Source organism: Meles meles, chromosome 13, assembly GCF_922984935.1.
Source record: "Meles meles chromosome 13, mMelMel3.1 paternal haplotype, whole genome shotgun sequence".
In the NCBI taxonomy this organism is placed as follows: domain Eukaryota; kingdom Metazoa; phylum Chordata; class Mammalia; order Carnivora; family Mustelidae; genus Meles; species Meles meles.
Window position 1 is genome coordinate 25,005,522 of NC_060078.1, and position 16,442 is coordinate 25,021,963.

The 16,442-nt window shown below is 40.7% G+C and overlaps 1 protein-coding gene across 2 annotated transcripts in view; it reads left to right on the top strand.

Annotated features, from left to right (window-relative positions):
- The first annotated feature begins 2,642 nt into the window (after window positions 1–2,642).
- NRBF2 (nuclear receptor binding factor 2) overlaps window positions 2,643–16,442 on the top strand; it is a 35,425-nt gene continuing 21,625 nt past the window's right edge. For both annotated transcript variants that reach the window (XM_046027832.1, XM_046027833.1), the window contains exon 1: window positions 2,643–2,862. In XM_046027832.1, the coding sequence (XP_045883788.1) occupies window positions 2,833–2,862 (30 nt within the window). In that variant the 5' untranslated portion in view covers window positions 2,643–2,832. The remainder of the gene's footprint in view (window positions 2,863–16,442) is intronic.

The window sequence follows — 16,442 nt, forward strand, 5'->3', positions numbered from 1 at the left end:
CTTAAATCTTTAAGAAGCTCTGGAATCAACTTGAAGTGAGATAGTGTTTACCCTGTGTTCAACATAATGCTCACTCGTAAAAACAACTAAAACTATAGTCTCCATTGAAAGGTAAAGGAAGTTCAGTCCTTTTTTATTTTTACTTTTTAAAAAAGATTTTATTTATTTATTTGAGAGTGAGCAAGAGATTGAGAGAGAGAGAAAGCATGATCAAGGAGAGGGAGAAGCAGGACACCCCCCCCCCGCCCCCACCATTGAGCAGGTAGCACTATGCGGGGCTCAATTCCAGGACTGGGAGACCATGACCAGAGCCAAAAGGCAGAGGCTTTTTACCAACTGAGCCACCCAGGTGCCTCTTTAAGGATTTATTTATTTATTTGTGTGAGAGAGAGTTGGGGGGGGTTGGGGGCAGAGAGAGAGGGAGAGAGAATCCTGGATCAGACTTGCTGTTGAGCTTGGAGCCTGACCTGGGGCTCAACTCCAAGCCCAGGAGACCATGACCTGAACCTAAACCAAGAGTTGGCTGTTTAACAGACTGAGCCACCCAGGCACCCCTGCAGTTCAAAGAAGTGTTACTTTTTGTTCATGATGAATTTGTAAAAGGGAAGGATTTGGCAGTTTCTTTCAAGGCAAGAAACGATGAAGCAGGAAGATGAGTCCTTATACAGAATAAGCACAGGAAAAAGGGTTATTACCCACTTACAGGCCAACTAGGCCAGCTTGCACTGGTTTTCTCTGAAATGCAGCCACTGTTTTCATCACTTAAATTTTTATTTTATTTTTTAAGATTTTATTTATTTATTTATTTGTTTGTTTGTTTGTTTGGTAGAGACACAGAGAGAGGGAACACAAGCAAGGGGAATGGGAGAGGGAGAAGTAGGATTCTTGTGGAGCAGGGAGCCAGATATGGGCCTTGATCCCAGGAACCTGGGATCATGACCTGAGCCAAAGAAAAATGCTTAACAACTGAGCCCCAGGCACCCCAGATTTTTATTTTATATATAGTGAAAGGGGTTGGTCCTTCAGACTTAAATGTATTTTTGCCCCATATGACTCTCGTGTATACATAAAAATGTAAACATAAATGAAAGAAAGTTGGTTAAAGGTTTTTTCTACGGTAATGCAACTTTATCACAACTGCCACCTGGCATAAATGACTATAAGATCACCTGATCTCGCACATGGTTAAATAGGGAAAATCACAACAGGCAGTGCCTACATACCTGCCACCCTGCTTGGATACAACACATTGACGGTCTCAGGAGATAAATGAGCTTTTCCCAAAAGGCAAAGATGCTGTCCATGTGTCTGAAGGGATATAAAGCTGCAAATAGTCAAAAACAGCCAGTGGCAAGCTTCTGGTGCAGCTGCTATTTCCCAACTTTCAAGGAATCAGCTTGGATAGCTCTAAAGTCTTTGTAGGCTTGTGACCCTTTCCTTTGATGACATGGCCATGTCCAGCATGCTCTTCATAGCCTTTGGCTTGTTGGGCCAACAGGGTGACAGCAAGTGGCAGAAAACTAGGGCTAGTGGGTGCAATGTCTGTGTCACCATTTGGATATGGTTGTATACATCCATCATGTTCTCTCTTTTACTGATTTGACTGAAGTTTCTCTCAAACACTGGTGAGTACTTGAATACATCATACTCTCCTTCCTTGTCCAGCTATCACTGAAGTTTATTAAACCTGTCCACTGCACAGCCAACCGCTGGAAATTCACTAGTGTAGTGACATGGATTTACAACCCATGTTTACAGTTTGTCTACTCACCTAGAAGGGGTCTATAATAGTTTTGTTGTTGTTTTGCCTTATAACAAATTATCCCAAATGCGTGGCTTATAGCAACACCCGTTCATTATCTCACAATTTTCAACGGTCGGTAGTCTGGGCGTGACTTCAGTGAGTTCTCTGCCCAGGATCTCACAAGGATGCAATCAAGGTGTATGCCTGGGCTCCGACTTCACCTGAAGCTTGGGGTCTTCTTTTAAGATCACATGGCTCTTGAACAAATTCATTTCCTTGAAGCCGTGGAACTCATGGTGCTTCTCTCCCAGCTCCTTATCTGTACCCTTTACGACATAAATCACAATTATTTTTTGTCAGCGAATTCCTTGACAGAAGGAATTCCTAGCAGAGTGGTTTAACACACAACTGCTAATTTGATAAAGTATTCTATTTGGCTATTTGTAACACCTATTACTTCTGTTACACCTATTACACCTATTACTTTCTTAATTAGTATGCTATCATCTAGAGGGCAGAGCCCTTTATCATTCTTTTGTCTCCCTCCAGGGGTAAGTCTAGTTCAGCGAAAAAAATCAGATGCAAGAATAAAGGTGGGAACGAGAGAGCAAGAGAAGACGTGGCAAAGCAGAGGGATTTGGGGAAAAGTCATACGGAAGAAAATGAGAGAGCTCAAGAGCTAAGTCAGCCATCTTATTCAAATTTCAACAAGGCTGTCCACCACCCCTTCGTGACGTCAGAGAATACGTCAAGAAGCTAAAGATACGCCTCTCGCGAGAGGAAAGACCGCCCATGCCCCGCCTTCCCTGAGCCCCACCTACTCCCCCCCGCTCCCCACTCCCACCTTGGACCAGCCACGTGTGACGCCATGACGCGTGCGTGGCCGCGGCGCAGGGGGCGGGCCCGAGGCGCGCCACCGGAGGAGGAAGTGGTGCGGTTGTTGCTCCCTCTGCGCCCACTGCTGGCTCCCGGGGCGCGGAGAGGGGCAGCTGTCGCCACCGCTGCGTCACCCCCTCTACTACTGTTTCCCTCCATGTGCCCCGGCGTCGTCGCTCCCCTTCCTCAGGCCGCCGCTTACCCCGGGGTCTATGGAAGTAATGGAAGGACCCCTCAACCTGGTGAGTAGCCCACAGAGGGTCGTGTCCGCGCTCGGGAGCTTTTGCTTCAGGAGTGCTGTCGTGTCTCCGGCGTGCTGCAGACCCTCCAGGCTGGCGGGGGTAGTCCTGAGGGGAAAGGGAGGAGAGCAGGCGTGGTCCCCCAGCGGCTCCGCGCAAGCAGCCCCAGACGTTGCCCCCTTCACTATCCCGGGAAGCTATCACGTCTCGCTTCCCGCCGCCCTGGGGCTCCCCCAGTCGCAGTGCCCTGAGCGAGGGGCTTCCACCAGCGGGGAAAGCCACCTCCTCTTCAGGCTGGAGGAAATGCCTCCAAGCGCCACGTAACCACCTCGCTGCAGCCTGGAGGGGCACTGAAGCCGGCAGGGCAGCAGTGATATGTAGCACTGGGTTTAACTTCCAACACATAGGGTCTGAAGTTTGAGCCTCCTTACTTTGGAGAGTTGGTGCAATAGCCCCTACCCCCATTTTTCTCTCCACGCATTTCTCACCTACATTCAGATGCATAAACTGAGAATCTCCCTTCTCGAGAAAGTTAGAGACTGCTGGGGGCGGGGGGGGGGGCGGGGACAAAAAACAGGGCCGTCCCTGTTTTTAGCTCTGTTTCATCACTTTAGACATCATGAAAATTCGGTAGGTGTTTGTGCTTCTCAGAAAAAGCGCACATAGGCTATTTAGTTATTTATGTTTTTAGGCATTTCAGATGTTCCCATTAAAACAGCAGCGAGCAACACGAGTACTTTTCTGACTGACTACTGCATCTTTTGGTTTCCTAGAGGGTACGTCTTTTGGATACTGAAGTCAGATTGCTTAATGTAGACAGGAGGAACTTTTGGAGTCACACGTTTGCAGTTCATTTGCGATGGTGGGCGATGGTGGCATTGGAGAGAGGGAGGTATAGAGAATTAATTTCTGAGGTTGGAACTCTGAACCCTAGTGTGGTGGAAGAGCTCTAGGCTGCATTTAAACCATTCTATAGAGAAGCAGTCGAGCTTGGTGGTTTGAGTATAGATTCCGAAGCTAGACTGCTTGGATTTCAGTTCTGCCTTTTGTCGCTTAATAGTTCTCTGACCTTGGGCAAATTAGTTGACCTTACCCTGTTTCTGGTTTGTTGTGAGGATTAAAGGAGTAAAGAGGTGTAAAGGGCTTAGAACAGCACCTTGTACCTAGTACAATGTAAGAGTTAGCTATTACAGTAGCCAGACCATAAGCTCTTAATTTAAAAACTCATTTGTGGGGCGCCTGGGTGCCTCAGTGGGTTAAGCCTCTGCCTTCAGCTCAGGTCATGATCTTGGGGTCCTGGGATCCAGCCCCACATCAGGCTCTCTGCTCAGCAGGAAGCTTGCTTCTCTCCCCACCCCAGCTGCCCCGCCTGCTTCTCTGCCTACTTGTGATCTCTGTCTGTCAAATTAAAAAAAAAAAAATCTTTAATAAAAACTCATTTGTAAAATGAATGCTTGGACTTGATGCACTTGAAAAGCCCAAGATTCTAGGACCTATAGCTGATGTTCCCAAATGACTGGTGCCAGGTTAGCTGCTCTGAGAAGCACCTCCTAGTTTTAAGTTGAGCCTGCCCCCATTGGTTAAGAGTTGTTTACACTTAAAAGGAATTGGATGAGATTTGTGAGTTTTTTTAAAAACCAGGGATACATCTTGCACTTTTTCTGTTTTTAAAGTGATGAATAGTTTAAGTGAAATATAATAGATGGCTCAGTACTGAAACTTCACAGGAATATTATTAGAAATAACCAGCAGTTTACAGAGTGCTTCAAAGTTCAAGTGTCCTTGCAAAATGACCATTGGTTCAGTTCCAGTTTGCTTCACTTTATTTGGCTACGGGCTGCAGCATAACTCCAGCCAGCGGCCCCACTCGTGTGTGGTAGCTTATGAGAAGACTGGAGCTAGGTGACAGTTGAAGATGGAGCAGCAGATTCACCAGTTTAGGAGAAATTCGTTAAATGGTGACAGTAGTATTATCTTTCTATAGAGGAGAATTTTGGCTAGAACCTTGTCGAGCAGGCTAGCATAATTCTGTTATCCATCCGTAAGATGTATGTGGACAAGTATCAGACCATTTGAGATTTGAAAGATCTGAGTTGGAAGGTAACAGATGAACAGAGATTAACATTTACTTGAATCATTTTAACTGCTAAGTGCCAATGAGAGGCCTCTGAATTTGTCACTCAGTTTTAAAAGACAGTTTTGTTTTTTTTTTAAGATTATCACTTTTTTTTAATGTCAGCAGTTAACCAACTTAGTATCCAGTTGACTAAATGTGAGAAATAGTTCTCGGTGCTATGATTTAATGAGTGCTTGTGAAAATCCCAGTATATATATAGGATTTTTCTGTTTCTTTTTTCTTTTTTTTAAAGATTTCATTTATTTATTTGACAGAGATCACAAGTAGGCAGAGAGGGAGAGGGAGAGAGGGAAGCAGGCTCCCCACTGAGCAGGGAGCCCGACACAGGACTTGATCCGAGGACCCTGAGATCATGACCTGAGCCTAAGTCAGAAGCTTAACCTACTGAGCCATACAGGCGCCCTATAAAGGATTTTTCTAATGACATTGTAGTATAGTCTAGATTTGTTGTATAAGGACTTATTATAGTACTTAGGTTTATAATTATTTGTCCTTAGAACATCCTTGGTATTTAGGAAGAACTGCTTCCCAGTTTTACAGAGAAATAAGCCTAGACTGAGAGAAATGAATTACTTAGATTGTGGGTCACAAGTTACTTTAATAATCATGACTTTTTCTGACAGTAGTTCTGAATTAATGTACAGTACTCACCATTTTCATTTCATTGTGGCCTTTATATATATTGGACTGTGGATTCTGTGTCATTTAGTGTCTTTGCTTTAGTATGGATTCTCTTATGTCAGGTTTGCAGTAAGGGCCTTATGTGTTTACTTCCTGGCAGTAGATTTTTTAAATCATTTTAATATATAATACAGATACTGTGTTCTGGTTCTCTGGTTTTTGAAATTGGTTAAAAGAAAAACTAAATCCTATATCCATTGTTGGGTGCAGAGGAATAACTAGTCTTTGGACTGAACAAGTTTGGTTTCATCAGTTTTTTTTCTTTTTGTCAATCTTTAATATAGAAAAATTATAGCTTATAAAGTTACTTAGTGTATATTTAGGCATTTCTTTCCGTTTAATTTTGTCATAGTGAGTGCTGGTAGCAAACATCAAAACTTGTGTGAGATAATTTGTAGTTCTTTGATTTGTTTACTGCCTATTTGGGAAGTGATGTCAGACCTTAATTTACACATGACTGTTGCTCATGCTTTGTTTACCTACTCGGCAAACTCTTAAGGACAGGGTCCATGTGACTATGTGGCCGCAGTTGTATGGGTTTGGCTCTATTAAGTGCTGAGAATGTTTTGTTGAGTAACTGAGCTTCCCTCTGGAGTGGTCATTTCTCATCGAAGACAAGGAATCAGATATCATGGTCCAGAGAACAGCCTTGTACATACCAGGAGCCTTTATAACTATCCCTTCTTACTTAATGGTGACAGTGAAATGTTTAAGGTAAAAAACAGCCTGTTTTGAACCACTTTCTTGTTGCCCTAAAAAATTTTAAGTGAAGTTCATCCCCTCACAGCTATGTTGGACTCACCGGAAGGACTCTGGGGAAGGGTAGTAGAGCACGAAGACTTAGCCAACAATTACTAAATGCTAGGGTTGGCATCTGGCACTTTACATATATAGTTGACCTTGAACAATGTGGGATTTAGGGATGTCAGCCTCCTGTGTGGTCAAAAATTCCATGTATAACTTTTGACTCCCCATAGACTTTATGATAGTATACTGTCAATTTTTATTTATGAATGTACTATCTTAACTATAAGTTTCTGTATGTTCCTTTATTATTTTCCATGTTTTCCGTATATTCAACAATAATCATAAGTAATTTTTAAAAAAGGTTTATGTATGGGGGCCCGGGTGGCTCAGTGGGTTAAAGCCTCTGCCCTTGGCTCAGGTCTTGATCTCAGATTCCTGGGATCAAGCCTCCCATGGGGCTCTCTGGGAACCTGCTTCCCCCTGCCTTCTCTCTCTCCCTGCCTCGCTGCCTACTTGTGATCTCTGTCTGTCAGATGAATAAATAAAATCTTTTTTAAAAAACAAAAGGTATTTTTATTTGGGGAAGTGGGGGAGGGGCAGTGGAAGAGGGAGAGAGACTCTCAAGCAGACTCCCTGCTGAACACAGAGCCTGATGTGGGGATCAGTCCAACGACCCTGAGATCATGACCCTAGCTGAAATCAAGAGTCCAATGTTGAACCAGCTGAGTCACCCAGGCGCCCTCCCCCCCTAAAGAATATTATTAATAAATGAGAACATAATTTTAAAATGCCTCTATTATTTTACCAGTATTTACATAAACTTAAATATTTCTGTTTCCATGACCCTAATAGTCTTATTTGTTTAATGTTTCAAGTTTTTATTTAAATTCTTGTTAACATATAGTGTAATATTAGTTTCAGGAGCGGAATTTAGCGGATTCATCACTTACATGTAACACCCAGTGCTTAGTCACAAGTACCCTTAATACTTGTCACCCATTTAGTTCAAACCCCCTGCCCCACCTGCCCTTCAGCAACTCTATTTGTTTTCTGTAGTTAAGAATCTCTCTTATGGTTTGCTTCTCTCCCTCCCCCTCTCTTTTTTTTCTTTCCCTTATTTTCATCTGTTTTTTTTTCTCTTAAATTTCACATATGAGTGAAACCATATATTTGTCTCTGACTTCATTTAGCATGATACTCTCTAGTTCCATCCACGTCATTGCAAGTGGCAAGATTTCATTCTTTTTGATGACTAATATTCCACTGTAAATATGTACCACATCTTCTCTATCCATTCACTGGTTGATGGACATTTGGGCTCTCTCCATAATTTGGCTGTTGTGTTAATGTTGCTATAAATATTGGGATGCACATGTTCCTTTGAATCACTGTTTTTGTATCCTTTGGATAAATTCCTAGTAGTGCAATTGCTGGGTCATAGGGTAGTTTTATTTTTAACTTTTTGAGGAACCTCCATACTGTTCTCCAGAGTGGCTGCACCAGTTTGCATTCCCACCAATAGTGTAAGACGGTTCCCCTTTCTCCATATCGTGGCCAACCCACGTTATTTCTTGCGTTATTAATTTTAGCCATTCTGATAGGTGTGAGGTGATATCTCATTGTAGTTTTGATTTGTATTTCCCTGATAATGAGTGATGTTGAGCATCTTTTCATGTGTCTGCTGGCCATCTGGATGTCTTCTTTGGAAAAATGTCTATTCATATCTTCTCGTACTTCTTAACTGGGTTATTTGTTTTGGGGATGTTGATTTTGATAAGTTCTTTATAGATTTTGGGCTAACCCTTCCTCAGATCATTTGCAGATATCTTCTGCCATTCTGAAGGTTGCCTTTTAGTTTTGTTGATTGTTTCCTTGAAGTCCCAGTAGTTCATATTTGCTTTTGTTTCCCTTGCCTCTGGAGATGTGTCTAGTAAGAAGTTGCTATGACTAATGTCAAAGGGGTTCTCCTCGGGGTGCCTGGGTGGCTCAGTGGGTTAAGCCGCTGCCTTCGGCTCAGGTCATGATCTCAGGGTCCTGGGATCGAGTCCCGCATCGGGCTCTCTGCTCGGCAGACAGCCTGCTTCCCTCTCTCTCTCTCTCTGCCTGCCTCTCTATCTACTTGTGATCTCTATCAAATAAATAAACAAAATCTTTAAAAAAAATTAAAAGGGGGTTCTCCTCTAGGATTTTGATAATTTTTTATGTCACATTTAGGTCTTCCATTCACTTTGAATTTATTTTTGTGTATAGTGTAAGGAAGTGGTCCAGTCATTCTTTTGCATGTTGCTGTCCAGTTTTCCCAACTTCCCAAAGACTTAACTACTCCTAGCCTACTGTTGACTGGAAGTCTTAACCAATAACATAAACAGTTGATTAGCACATATTTTGTATATGTATTATGTACCGTTTTCTTATAATAAACTAGAGAAAAAATATTAAAATCCTAAGGAATGTACTTTACAATACTACATTGTATTTACTGGAAAAAAAAATGCCGGCATAAGTGGACCTCTGCAGTTTGAACCACTGTTGTTCAAGGGTCAACTGTATTATTTATCTTCTTAGTAGCTATATATTTCGCCATTTTACTGATGAAGATACTGAAATGCAGAGTAAATGGTGATAGTGGGATTTGAAAGCAAGATTCTCATTAAAATAGTAATCTTAGTATTAGATCAGTGTTTGCCCATTTGGTTTTTTTTATTTTTATTTTTTAAAAATTTTATTTATTATTTGAGAGAGAGAGGGATCACAAGTAGGCAGAGAGGCAGGCAGAGAGAGAGAGAGTGGGGGAAGCAGGCCCCTGCTGAGCAGACAGCCCAATGCGATGCCGAGCTCGATCCCAGGATCCTCTGACCATGACCTGAGCTGAAGGCAGAGGCTTTGAGCGCCCTGGGCACCCCTCATTTGTTTTATTTTGTTTTGTTTTTAAAGATTTATTTGACAGACAGAGATCACAAGTAGGCAGAGAGGCAGGCAGAGAGAGAGAGACAGAGACAGAGACAGAGAGGAGGAGTAAGCAGGCTCCCTGCAGAGCAGAGAGCCCGATGTGGGACTCGATCCCAGGATCCTGAGATCATGACCTGAGCCGAAGGCAGAGGCTTAAACCACTGAGCCACCCGCCTCATTTGTTTTGAATGTGATCTGCAGTGAGATTTTTATGTAATGACCAGGACACATATACATATGTCTGTATTACTGCAGAGCGGCCACATTATGCATATGCCTCTTGAAATTGTGGGAAATACAGGGGCTTTCATAAATTTCTCCCAAAACAAAACTCTAATATTTACTATTGCAATATTTTCAAAAAACTAATGTTTGTTATTACTGTGTAATACTTCATATTAGGTTCTTAAAACTCTAATATTTCATATTAGAGCTTAAATATTTACTCTGATATTTACTACTAGGTTTTTTAAATGCTGGTTTTGACCCACTAAATTGATTTCACAACTTTCTAGTGGATTGTATCCTACAGTTTGTCTTCACAGCAGATGGTGGCAGTTCTGAAGAAAAGTAAGCTACACTAGAAATGAGGTAGCAAAAAAGATTCAGCAGAGCTGCATGTGGGAGAAATTGATCATTAGACTTAAAATCAAAAACAGGTCTTGGACTTCTCTAACACTTGAGCAGTTATCTTAAGTATAGTTATATTACATTAGTTTGATGGGTCAGTTCAGTTCTTACTTTACTGTTAGGAGGTACTACTTTCCTGTGGGAGACTTACAGTGGATTTATTGGGGAAGGGAGGAGAGTGAATGTGGCTTCTCCTGTGCTTTCTATTGAAGACCCTGCCACAAGGTTCAGAAGGACATTACATTTTCCTCTGCCTTTTTGGTATTGTGTTTGTTATGGTGTTCTCTTCCTGTCATCTTTACGTACTGCTTTCCCCAAGGACACAGAAATAAATACATGAAGAGTAATAGAAAGTAAAACTCTTCTCCTTTGGGAAAAAAGACAATATTGAGTCTGTATTTTTAAAGCAGTATTTGAAAGTAGGAGGTACTTCTTGGTGGGGGCAGTCACTAAATAATTTAGTTGTAGTTAGGATTTTCACTGGTTGCAGGTGATGAAAGCCACTTAAGATTAGTGAATGCCAAAAGGGATAATTTATTGAAAGGGATAATGTACTGGAATCAAAAGAAAGGTGCAGGAAGGCCAGGGCTACTATGTAGGTGGGTCTAAGAACTTGGGGGACCTGAGGCTCAAAGATAATCAGATTCTCCCTCTGCCTCTTCAGGCTTGACTGCTTTACTTCTCTCCACAGACTTAAATTATTTAATTCCTGAATATCACATTAGTTAAAACCACTTAGAACTTTTCTTGACAGACTCTCTGTTCCTAGCTTGAAAATCTAGTGGAAGAGATTCTTTATGTGTCCAGAGGACAAGGTAATATAAGATCATGGCAACTTCATAAGAATCCTGTTGATTACCTAGGAAGAAGAGCAGTTCACAGAAGGAGTTATGTGTGAAGTTATTTGTGAAGTGTTAGCTGTTTCTAATGAGGATTCAGCAAGGGAGGAATTTATACAGGACACACAGTAAGACATTACTAAATATCGAGCTGTTTTACTGTTTATAAATGTTTTAGAACATTTTGTAGTATTGGGCTTTCATTTGTATTGAAGATGGAATAGGAACATTTCTGGTTAAAATGCCCGGGAGATTGGTTGTTGGATGAAATAGTGAATGAAGTGCACCAAGGACCAGTTCTTTCTTTGTATATATGTGTATACATATGTATAGTTATCTTTAGATTTTGATGCAGAGTTTTATTCTGATATTTTTCTGAAATATAGTAATGTTCTGTCAGCATTTACCAGTCTCCATCCTTCCATGCAACTTAGCATTCATTCCCTTATCCAGCTAACCAACAACTCTGAGTAATTACTGTCTCCTGAGGTACTGTTCTGGACCTCAAGGATTCAACAGTGAAGAGGACAAGGTCCCAGTTTTTACAACTTTTGTCCCATGTCTTTAGTTTTCTTTTCATCTGTTGTGTTCTTGTTCCATCTTTTCTTTAATATCTCAAGCATAGTTACTCTAAGTTCCTCAATATTAATTCCAGCATATGGATTATCTCTGGGTCTGTTTCCATTGTCTCTCTCTTTATTACTGGTCACTTTTTCTTGCTTCACATGCTTAGTAAGTTTATGTATGTCATGCTTTGTGGATGATGTGTTGTAGAGACTGAAATAGGAGTCTTCCTCTAAAGAGTATTTCATGCTGGTTGGCAGTTAAAATACTGGCAGATCACCATGATCTAGTCTAAACTTGGTTTTTAGGCTTTATTAGGGTGGGCCCATTTTAGTTTTACCCATAATGCCTAGAGTGGGATCCTTAGTCCATAGGGCTGACAGAACTGAAAGCCCTGGTGTTCACCAAGGTTACTGTAGTCTGTCCAGCCTAAACGGCAACCTGTCTCCCCAACACTGTATGGCTTCTGAAATGTCTGTGCAGTGTCTGCTAGGTCTCCTGGAGTTAAACCTTGTGCATATGCAGCTTAGGCATTGGCTAAGGACCTGAAAGGATTTTTTTAATGCCTATTTTTAGGTTGTCTTCTTCACTGCAGTTCCCTCCAATCCTGGACCCTCCTCAAATTCCAGTCTTTTGACTCTAGTCCTCATTCCACCTTCCCAGTTAGATACTGCCTTCTGCTTGGGTTTTATTTTTCTGCACTATGTTTTGGAAAGTCATCTCAGGAAGGAAGCCAGGTGAATGTAGGTCTCACCTTGTGCTTATCCTTTTCTTGAAAATGTGGCCTTCTGTTAATTTTGTTCAGTGTCTGTAAACTGTTGTTTTTATATATTGTAGCCAGTTTTGTAATTGTCTACAGCTGGTGGTAAGCTGGTGGTGCCTTACAGCTGGGTTATAAATCTAAATCTCCCTGAGAATTCAAGAGGTTCTCAACAAAATTACATCAGTTTATTGTAAGCTTAAATGCCAGAAAGTACTTTAGTATGAGATTGTAGTATCATGAAGTCTAATACCCAGTACTCAATGACAGTATCACAACCTCATGAGGATTGGCCAGTCACTGCTTTCCCTATTTAAACATTGGTTTCTAGGGGTGCTTGGTTGGCTCAATCAGTAGAGCATGTGATTCTTGAACTCGGGTTGTGAGTTGAAGCCCCACATTGGGTGCAGTGTTTACAATAAAAAAAAAAAAGTACTTCTAATAGAGTTGGAGGCAGCTTACAATGAAAGATGAAGATGCCATATATTAGTATATGAGTTATACAGCGAAGTATTTCAAGATTTAGGAGCTTAAAATAACACACATTTGTTTTCTTACAATTTCTGTGAGGCAGGAATAAGGGCATGGCTTAGGTGGTCCTTTGCTACAGGGTCTCAAGACTGATGTCAAGGTGTCATCTGGGGTTGCAGTACTCTTTGAAGGTTCCACTGGGGCAGGAGCTACTTCCAAGCTCGCTCACATGGTTGATGGTAGGATTTAATTTCTTGAAGACTCTGTGATCAGCTTTTGGATTCAGCTCTTGGCAAACTACCCTCAGTTTTTTCCATGTGAGCCTTTCCGTAGGGCAGTTCACAACAGGACTGTTGGCTTCATTAAAGTGAGCATGAGAGAGAAAGTGCTACCAAGCTGAAAGTGGGAGTCTTTTGTAAACTAATCGTCTGAATCAATAAAGAATATCAAGAAAATACAATTCTGTGGGACTCTACCAAACTAATAAGCTGCACAGCAAAGGAAATCATTGACAAAATGAATGGGAGAAAATATTTTCAAATTATACATCTGATAAGGTGTTAATGCCTAAAATATATAAAGAATTAATATAACTCAATAGCAGAAAAATCAAACATCCAATTAAAAAATGGGCTGAGGATCTGAGTAGACATTATTCTTTTTTTTTTTTTAAGATTTTATTTATTTATTAGAGAGAGAAAGAGCATGAGTGGAGGAGGCAACAAACGGAAAAGCAGGATACCCTGATGAGCAGGGAGCCCAACTCAGGACTCAATCCCAGGACCCTGGGATCATGACCTGAACTGAAGGCAGACACTTAACTGACTAAGCCACCCAATGCCCCAAATAGACATTTTTCCACAGGAGACATGCAGATGGCCAATTGGTACAGGAAAAGATACTTAACATCACTGATATCAGGGAGATAGATGCACATCAAAACCACAGTGAGATACCATTTTACCCATATTAGAACGGCTAATATAAAAAAGGCTAGAAATGACAGTTGTTGGCTAGGATGTAAAGAGAAGAGAACCCTTGTGCACTGTTGGTGGGAATGCAAATTGGAGCAGCCACTATGGAAAATAATATGGAAGTTCCTCAAAAAAAAAAAGGTAAGAATGGACCTACCTTATGATCCAGCAGTTCCACTTCTGGGTGTTTGAAGAAAATGAAAACACTAACTTAAAAAATTATATGGTGCGGCACCTGGGTGGCTCAGTTGGTTAAAGCCTCTGCCTTCAGCTCAGGTCATGATCCCAGGGTCCTGGGATCGGCCCCACATTGGGCTCTCTGCTCCGCGGGGAGTCTGCTTCCTCCTCTCTCTCTGCCTGCCTCTCTGCCTAGTTGTGATTTCTCTCTGTCAAATAAATAAAATGTTAAAAAAAAAATTTAAAAAGAAGTTATATGGATCCTATGTTCTTTGAAGCATTATTCATAATAGCCAAGATATGGAAACAACCTAAGTTTCCCTTGCTGGATGAATGGATAAAGATGTGGTATTTATACAGTGGGATATTATTCAGCCACACACACACACACACACACACACACACACACACACACACACACACAATGAAATCTTCTCATTTATGGCAAAATGAATGGACATAGAGAACATTATGTGATATGAGGTAAGAGAAAGACAGACATGTGATTTTACTTACATATGGAACTTAAAAGGCAAAAACGAAAAACAAGCTCATAGAGTGGATTGGGAGTTGCCTTAGGTGATGGTGAGGGGTGGTCGGAAAGTACAAACTTGTGGTTATAAATAAGTCCTAGGGTAGAATGTACAGCATGGTGACTGTTGCTGATAATACTGTTTGTGTATTTGAAAGTTGCAAAGATAGTATATCTTAAAAATCTTCATCTGAAGAAAAAAGTTTTGGGGCATCTTGATGGCTCAGTTGGTTAAGTGACTATTGATTTTGGCTCAGGTCATGATCTCAGGGTCATGAGGTTAAGCCCCACGTTGAGCCTGTTTAAGATTCTCTCTCCTGCAGCTCCCCACCTCTTAAAAAAAAAAAAGTTTTTTTTTGTAATAATGTATGGTGTATGATGTTAAATATAAATAGACTTATTGTGGTCATTTTGCAGTATACACAAATAACAAATCATGTACACCTGAAACTAATATAATGTTACGTGTCAACTATACTTGAATTAAAAAAGAAAATAGCCTGTAAGAAGCAGCTACTAATGATTAGTTAATTGTAATGTATTAGAATGAAAAAGATAATTAGGACAGAAAACACAGATTTTTATTTTGAAGTATAGTTGACATAGTGTTATATATTATTTTCAGGTGTACAATGTACTGATTTAATAATTCTGTACATTACTCAGTGCTCACCAAAGTTACCATATGTTATTAAAGTGCTATTGACTATATTCTCTGTGCTGCACTTTTCATCTCTTACTTATTTTATTTTATTTATTTTTTCTTCTTTTTTATTGAGGTATAATTGACATAAAATATATTAGTTTCATGTATACACCATACTGATTTGATATTTTAAGCATCGCAAATTGATCCTTACGAGTCTAGTTATCCGTTACTTATTTTATAAGTGGAAGTTTGTATCTCTTAATCCCTTACACCTATTTGGTTCATCAACCTACCCCTCTTCCCTCTGGCAACCACCAGTCCTCTGTGTTTGTGTCTGTTTCTGTTTTGTTGTTTTGGAAAACACTGATTTTTATGAAAGATTTATACACTTATGAGAAATCTGGAGGGTTAAAACAGACAAAAAATTGAGCTCATTTATTTACCAGCAAGGGAGATGAAAATGGGTTAATGGAGTTGAAGCTCTTGAACAGTGTTATATTGCCTTTTCTGCCTAACAGTTTCCTGGCCGGTACTGATACTTTCAGAAAAAGATAAATAAAATATAAGTTTAATTTGTTTTGTTCAGTAGCCAAAATAGATGCATTCTTGGTTTAAACATTTTTTGAATAACTAGTGAATCCACTCAAAAAGACCTGGAGTGTCTTTTATCCTTTCTTAATGAATATGAAATATTGAGTTAAAGCCTTTTCCATAAATCAGTGCATCTTGAAATACTTGGCAAAAAACCCCCAAGTTATCCGAATTAAAATCTGTCATTGCCCAGACTGCTTTTAGAATCTCTCAACAAATATTTCCATTTCAGTTGCTTCTTGTTCCCGTTTTATTTTGAATTACCAAAGAAACTTTATTTATAGACTTAGTATGTTTAATGGCTGTGATTCTGCCAAGAAGAATATTTAAAGGGATCAATTTTAGGGGCACCTGGGTGGCTCAGTGGGTTAAAGCCTCTGCCTTCGGCTCAGGTCATAATCCCTGGGATCCTGGGTCGGATAGAGCCCTGCAATGGGCTGTCTGCTTAGCAGGGAACCTGCTTCCTCCTCCCTCTCTCTCTGCCTGCCTCTCTGTCTACTTGTGATCTCTGTCAAATAAATAAATAAAATCTTTTAAAAAAAATAAAGAGATCAGTTTTCAATTAGAGGGATCTTGGGCCGCTGCCATCGGCTCGGGTCGTGGTTCCAGGGTCCTGGGATTGAGTCCCGCATCGGGCTCTCTGCTCAGCGGCGAGCCTGCTTCCCTCTCTCTCTCTCTCTGCCTGCCTCTCTGTCTACTTGTGATCTTTCTCTGTCAGATAAATAAATAAAATCTTTTAAAAAAAAATAAGTATTGGGGTGCTTGGGTGGCTTAGTTGGTTAAGCATCTGACTGTTGATCTCGGGGTCATGAGTTCAAGCCCCATGATGGATCCTACTTAAACAAAATAGGAAGTATTACCAAAATAAATTTCCTGTAATAT